Raw genomic sequence first — 7,424 nt, 5'->3', positions numbered from 1 at the left:
ATACAGAGAACATATACAGAAAACATATACAGAGAACATATACAGAGAACATATACAGAGAACATATACAGAGAACATATACAGAGAACATATACAGAGAACATATACAGAGAACATATACAGAGAACATATACAGAGAACATATACAGAGAACATATACAGAGAACATATACAGAGAACATATACAGAGAACATATACAGAGAACATATACAGAGAACACATACAGAGAACATATACAGAGAACATATACAGAGAACATATACAGAGAACATATACAGAGAACATATACAGAGAACATATACAGAGAACATATACAGAGAACATATACAGAGAACATATACAGAGAACACATACAGAGAACATATACAGAGAACATATACAGAGAACACATACAGAGAACATATACAGAGAACACATACAGAGAACATATACAGAGAACATATACAGAGAACCGATGGACTCCACTTGCATGGTAATCAATATTATTCTCGCTTCTCCAGACTCACCACAAGGAGCCCGAGGACGTCAGCCTGCGTCCGTCCTCTCCTTGCAGCCCCCCCCCCCCACACACACACACACACAATGCAAACCTACATGTCATTCTGTGGCTGTGTCACATGATGCAGAAATGATAAGCACACATGTATGTGATGAGTATGATCACACACACACACACACACACACACACACACACACCTCACTCAGGGAGGAATCAGCTCTGACAGACTTGTAATTTGTGTTTTGCCAACAAAGACTTGTTAATCCTCCAGAGTGCTAGTCACAGCTGCCATTGTGTGTGTGTGTGTGTGTGTGTGTGTGAGTGTGTGTTTGTCACCTCCCCCTCCTACACTTTCCTGCATGACAGCACTCATTTGAACCCATGTCCTCCTTGTCCCCTGGCCTCTGCTCCTCAGGCGGCCTGAGTTGAGGGGGTGGTGAAGGGGGGCGGGCGTGGAGGACGGCAACGCTTGTAGGAGTCGTGTAGCTTCAGACGGAGATGCGTGGGCGGGGCCGGGTCGGAATGAAGTCACCAAGGTGTGACAGGTGACAGAGAGCAGCGAATAGCTTTCCCTTCCAAGCCTCCCTCCCTCCCATCCCGCTCCGCCATCCAGGAACAAAGAGAGGCAAGCGGTGGGGGGCCTGCCCGTCATTCCCAGGTAAATTCCACAGGTATCAGTTGGCTGTTGGATTGGTCAGCCAATGCCACTCCCTCACAGGCCTGTTTGCGGCGGGGGACGGGAAGACATCGGGCTGGGAGAAGCTCACCCACATCCCGCATGTGTTCGACGCCCACAAAGCCAGAACGATGTCACTCAACTACTGAATCATAACAGCGGTTCAGGTGAAATAGAGCCACGCCCATTATGATGCAACGGCTCAAACAGGAAGTAAACCGTCGATGTTCGACGAAGCGGGATGTGATAAAGGATGTTGCTGCACAGAAAAAGACAGTGAAAGCAGAGACGTCCACGTTACTGAGCTGCAGTCCAGCTGGACCACGTCCCGGTCCAGCACCGGAGCTGAGGGTCCCTGCTGGAGGCAGAAGAGGCCCAGGTCAGCGTCTCCACCTTAACCGTCTGGCTGGCCCAGTCCTTCCAGCTGATCCGCAGCAGGATGACGTTTAACCAAGATGGCGCCCGATGTCGGGTTGAGCGGTCCGCCAGCCTCATCAGAATTAAAGGACGGTTGCCGCCCCTCTTATCTGGTTCTGCTTCCCTTCGCTGGGTTGAATATAAACGCAGCGATTCGGCTGTTGATCCCGTGTAAACACACATTTCTCTGAGCGCTCTGAAGGTCAGGCAGGTCAGCTGGGCGAGTGCGAACGCAAACACAGCTGAGGGCTCGCTCAGTTCGGCGTGTTGACTCTCAGGCTCACGTCAGGGATGTACTAGCTGCCCAACCCGGGAGACGGAGCCTGCACCAAGGCCCGGCGGTCCAACGGCCAGCCTCCGTGTGCCGGGACCCCCGATCTTGTTCTTCACTGCAACCACCTCGTAAATTCAATATCGGCGCGTTCAGGTCTCAAAGAAGCGGCTTGGAAAGCGGCTTCCTGCTTTCCTGTGCTGCCGTTTCTCCCGTCTCCATCGGCATGAGGTTTAGCTGATATGTTATCGCCCGTTTTGATTACCATGTTTATTTTTTAATACGGAATACTCTGAAATCTAGTGTAAAGTGTGTCTAGAGCAAGCGTGCACATGCACATGCACACGCCTGCAGCCTGCAGCTGGGAGGGAATGTTCTCTTTAATCGGTTTTAAAAAGGGAACACATCGGCCAACAATCCGCACAGATCTGTCCGTAGCACTCGAGGCGCGTGACTTTGAGCTTGTCCAAAGATTAGTCCTTAGATTCCAGGTACAATTTGTGAAGTACAAGTAGGACCTTCTAAGCTTCTGATTGGTTGTTTCTTCCTAATATGGCTTCCATTCAGAGAATGTGAGGAGTCGAGCCGTCTCTTTAAAAAAGCCTTTAGAATAAAGAGTCGCGGCTCGGCGGTCTTCGAGTGAAGCTGATCGACTGACTGGGGGGGGGGTGCTGAATGGACTGAAGAATCACAGCGAGGTGAGCGGGCAACAGGAAGATGGAAGACAAGGACAATTAAAGGGATGTCGATGGAAAAGACGAGAGCAGCGTTCTGATTGGTGGAGCTCCAAAGCCTGAGCTGGACTTCCTGAGTTCCCACCCACCGAAACACCTGCAGAGGAACAGGAAGCAGGAGAGTCCATAAAAGAAGAAGCTGAAAGTTCCTGTGCTTTCTGTGCGTGTGAACGAGAGGTTGTTTGTTCCTAGCGAGGAGTTTAAATATCGCTTATAAAAGGAAGAAGAAACACCTCAACAGGAAGTCATTCCTGATTCTCGCTGGTGACAGGAAGTGCCATTTACTCTTCGTTAGCTACTCAGTGTTGTGTTGAAGTCACGATGAGCAAATGCTAATTTAGCCTCTTTCTTATCTTGCTCGGAGAAACCGGGCCGCGACCCGGGGATGAACCGGCACACTGTATGTCCGTGTGTGACAGCGCCACAGAATGCAGAGCGTGCATCTAGTGGACCCCCCCGTTAATGATTAGCGGCTGGTTCGGTCCACCTCTCAGACAAGTCCTTCACCCAGACCGGCTCTGTGCAAGTCCCACAGGGCCCACAGGGAGACGGGCCGGTGCTGCCGGGCCTCGGGGGGGGGGGGCGATCAGGGGACTGCATTTAGTTTGCTTTGTTGTTTAATCTTTAACTGGGCTTTAAATGAAAGGCGTACCTTGGGTGTGTGTGTGTGTGTGTGTGTGTGGCAGGTCATCAGAGTATGACCTTTGTTCCTGAACTCGCCCCCTCCCACAGTTCATCATCAGACTGCTCGCTCGTCTTCACCGCTTTCATCATCAGGACTGGTTGTCGATCCAGTTGCCGTTGCCATGACGCCGAGCCGTGAGGCCGTTTGCTATTTAGGGTTGGGGGGGTGTAGAAATGCAGAGACATTTTTTTATTGGAAATCATATTTCAGAGCAACTCCAGATCCTGCAGAACGCCTGGACTGGACTCGGTTCTTTCTGGGCCCAGTTTAAGAAGGTGGGTGGACCCAAACGCTCCTTGCTCCCCCCCAGCCGTCCGACCACCCGGTGGTACCGAAGAGGAGAGCGGCGTCAAGTCCGCAACATGCGCACGCGTAACGGAACACATCGCTGTCCGGTCTTTCAAAATAAAGGTCGTGTCGGTGCCGAGGACAACGCGACTCACTTGAAGGTTAATAATGAAGTTATTTCAGCTGCGCGCGCATTTCTGTCTTGTTCCTTTAATGGTCTTGTACAAATTGATGATTTCTTACTGCAGTTATAAACATCAAATTGTGTCAAAATATAAAAACGCAAAGAATAAATGTGAGAATTAAAGAAACTATACGCTAAACAATCAGAGATCATTTATCTGAGCAGTTTGGATCGTTTTGGGTGCTATTTAAATTAAACACACGTTTAAATAAGGGCAGCTCACACAGGAAACGCGCTTCGCTGAATGTCATGGAGGCGGACAGTGGAGCGTTGCGTCAGCGGGCCGCCGCCGGTTGTTTTATTTTGACGGTTCAAACGGAAACGCCTCCGCCGGGCTCGCCGGTTCCTCTTAGCGGCGGCGCCGAGCGGCTCCTACTTCACGGCCAGCCGGCGGAGGAGAGGCGCCAGTCCCCGTTGGCTGATTCCAAGCGGCGCAACCCCGACTGGCATCCGAGGAGCCGCGTCCGCTGCGTCCGCTGCGTCCTCCACGCCGTCCACGCGACACGATGAACGCACGGAGCTCTGGACACTCGGGAGCGCAGCGCGCAAAGGGAGACCGGATTTAGTGGAGAAGTTGTCCTTCGCTGCGGCGGCGCGCGAGCCGAGGACACGCGCGTCACGGCGCGAGAAGGATTTCAGACTTGTCCACGCCACGGAAGGGACTTACGGACTCTAGAGGACTTTTACGAAGTTTGCTGGAAAGAAGCAGGTTTTTGTTTTTCTGAATGCCCGGTGAAAACAGAACATTTATTAAGTAAGTATTCCATTTAATTCTGCTTTGATTTGTTCCATTTAATTCTCTGCTTTGATTTGTTCCATTTAATTCTGCTTTGATTTGTTCCATTTAATTCTCTGCTTTGATTTGTTCCATTTAATTCGCTGCTTTGATTTGTTCTATTTAATTTGCTGCTTTGATTTGTTCTATTTAATTCTGCTTTGATTTGTTCCATTTAATTCTCTGCTTTGATTTGTTCTATTTAATTCGCTGCTTTGATTTGTTCTATTTAATTCTGCTTTGATTTGTTCCATTTAATTCTCTGCTTTGATTTGTTCCATTTAATTCTGCTTTGATTTCTTCCATTTAATTCTCTGCTTTGATTTCTTCCATTTAATTCTCTGCTTTGATTTGTTCTATTTAATTCGCTGCTTTGATTTGTTCTATTTAATTCTGCTTTGATTTGTTCTATTTAATTCTGCTTTGATTTGTTCCATTTAATTCGCTGCTTTGATTTGTTCCATTGAATTCTCTGCTTTGATTTGTTCTATTTAATTCTGCTTTGATTTGTTCCATTTAATTCGCTGCTTTGATTTGTTCCATTTAATTCGCTGCTTTGATTTGTTCCATTTAATTCGCTGCTTTGATTTGTTCCATTGAATTCTCTGCTTTGATTTGTTCTATTTAATTCTGCTTTGATTTGTTCCATTTAATTCGCTGCTTTGATTTGTTCCATTTAATTCGCTGCTTTGATTTGTTCCATTTAATTCGCTGCTTTGATTTGTTCTATTTAATTCTCTTAGTAGCCTCTGAGGCGAACTTCTTTATCGATAGTGCGATCCGGTTCTCGGGCTTGCGGTGACGCCCTGTCGTTTGCGGGGCCAGCCACGGCTCTCCTCCGGCCGGCGGGTCTGTCCGTCCACGTTGAATTAAAACCGGCTTGTGGTCACCGATCGGTGAAGCCGCCTCAGGCTGCTCACTCGTAAACACACGGGATGCTCCCGGGATGAACACCAATGCGGAATAAAGGAGAGTCTTTACCTAAACTCGCCCTCCTCTGGCCTCGACTCTCGGACGATGTCGCCGACTAAAGGATTTGGACAGATTCTCAGCATCTTAAATATTCTATTACTATACTGTCTTCTTGTCCCTTGAGGGGTCGCCACAGCAACCAACGTTCTCCACTTCACCATGTCCTTTGCATCTTCCTCCCCAACCCAGCCACTCTCATGTCCCCCCTCATCTTGTCCTGGGTGGACCATAGCACTGTCCCCTTTCCTAAACGTGCAGAGGAGCAGATGCTGTACACCTGACTGCTTTATCCACTCAAGGATCAATACCTCATCTCACCTGAGGGTGCGTTTGAGTGCACTCTGAAGGAAGGGCAGAGTGATCAAGGCAGGTAGAAGGGAGACGGTTGGAGGATTTCTTTATTTCTTTAAACGGCCGTGAAATGGAGGATTACCCTCTCGGGTGTCTGCTGCCCATCTGCCCTCTGCCTGGCTGCCGTTTGCACTTCTGCCCTCCCAAAAACCTCTAATCCCCCTTTTGAAAAGTGACAAAGTCTATTCGATCCCGGCGGTTGATTCGGTTTAGCGCCGCTCCAGAGCGATGTGGCGAGCACGACGGCGAGTTCCTGCCTCCCAGCAGGAAATGTGAATATAGTTCTGCATGATTAATGTTCATGTATTATTCACCGCTTTGGTAGTTTCCCTTTCATGCTTAAAGAAAATATTAGCATGAAAACACTTGTGAGGCTTTGAAGTCCAGGCTGGCTCCCGAGCCGGACCCCGTCCTGCTGCTTGAGGTGGAGTCGACCTGAAGTGTTTTTTGTTGGCTGTGATGAGTTCATGGTCCAACATGGCCGCTTTGGGGCGAAACTTTCAAAGTGTGTCTGCTCATAATATTTCAGGAAAGGCCCATCAGTCAGTTTCATTTCTGCTCTGCTTTCTGCTCACATCCGACGCTTCTGGTCTGCACAGAAGTCCAGAAGGAGACGGTAAGCACAGAGCTAACGAGGAAGAGGAGCGTGAGGAAGAAGCATGCAGAGAACATGAACGCTCCGGTGTTTAGGGCCATCTATCCGTCTGTGTCTGGTGCCGATCCGGCTCCAGTGAGTTCTGAGGATGAGGGAACGGGTCCTCTGAAGACAAGCAGCCCTGAACACAACACACTGTGTGTTTGTGTTTGGGGGGTTCTTTTAGCAGCCAAGGCTATTCTGGAGCTGGATAGAGCTGCTAAAGTTTAAACTAACAGTCGTGTGTGTGTGTGTGTGTCTGGGCAGCTTTCTCCATGAACCTCGGTACATTCCATCTTCTCCCTGCTTATGAAAACATAAAGCAGAGTGCTCTGCCATCCCTCAACCTCGGCATCACCCTCTTCCTCCTCTTCCTCCTCCTCCTCGTTGGGTAACAGACCTTGTAAACTTCTGCATCAAGCAGGCGGAGCTAGGAATCCACTCATCATGCAGAAGACGAGGACGCTGCTGTCGGATCCTGGAGAAAGACGGATTTCCAGCCTGAGGGATGCTCGATGCCCTCCCGTCCTCTTTGTCTCCTTCCACTCTCGCTTTAGCTGGAACTTTGTCATTGGCTCCGCTTGACTCGTGTCTCGTCCTTTTCCAGGTCGGAGCACGACGCCTTCCTGCTGGGCAGCATGCAACCAGAGGATGCTGCGTGAGTCGGGCCTTGCTGCTCCGGTCTCCAGAGGAATGGCGGCTCTGTGGTGTCCGCTCTGGATCTTCTTCTTCCTGATTCCCTGTGTCGCTCCGGCCAGGCTGCCTCGCGCTCGGCCTGAAGGTAGGACATCCTGATCCGATGAAACATGAGAACATATGTGTCAAGCTCGAGGCCCGGGGGCCAGTGTGGCCCGCAGGAGCTTTGTGCAGACATTTGTTTCAGTAAAATGCTGAACAGTAAAAGTGAATCAGTTGATGTGTTTGTAACTGATTTCTA

The 7,424-nt window shown here is 49.4% G+C and overlaps 1 protein-coding gene across 1 annotated transcript in view; it reads left to right on the top strand.

Annotated features, from left to right (window-relative positions):
* Positions 1–4,159: 4,159 nt before the first annotated feature.
* Positions 4,160–7,424, top strand: part of fgfr3 (fibroblast growth factor receptor 3) — a 28,332-nt gene continuing 25,067 nt past the window's right edge. The window contains exons 1-2 of the mRNA XM_068751688.1: positions 4,160–4,509; positions 7,095–7,268. Coding sequence (XP_068607789.1) covers positions 7,139–7,268 — 130 coding nt within the window. The 5' untranslated portion in view covers positions 4,160–4,509; positions 7,095–7,138. The remainder of the gene's footprint in view (positions 4,510–7,094; positions 7,269–7,424) is intronic.

Source organism: Brachionichthys hirsutus, chromosome 18 (assembly GCF_040956055.1).
Source record: "Brachionichthys hirsutus isolate HB-005 chromosome 18, CSIRO-AGI_Bhir_v1, whole genome shotgun sequence".
NCBI lineage: Eukaryota > Metazoa > Chordata > Actinopteri > Lophiiformes > Brachionichthyidae > Brachionichthys > Brachionichthys hirsutus.
The sequence above is the reverse complement of the archived record's forward strand: the minus strand, read 5'-3'. Positions and strand labels throughout refer to the sequence as shown.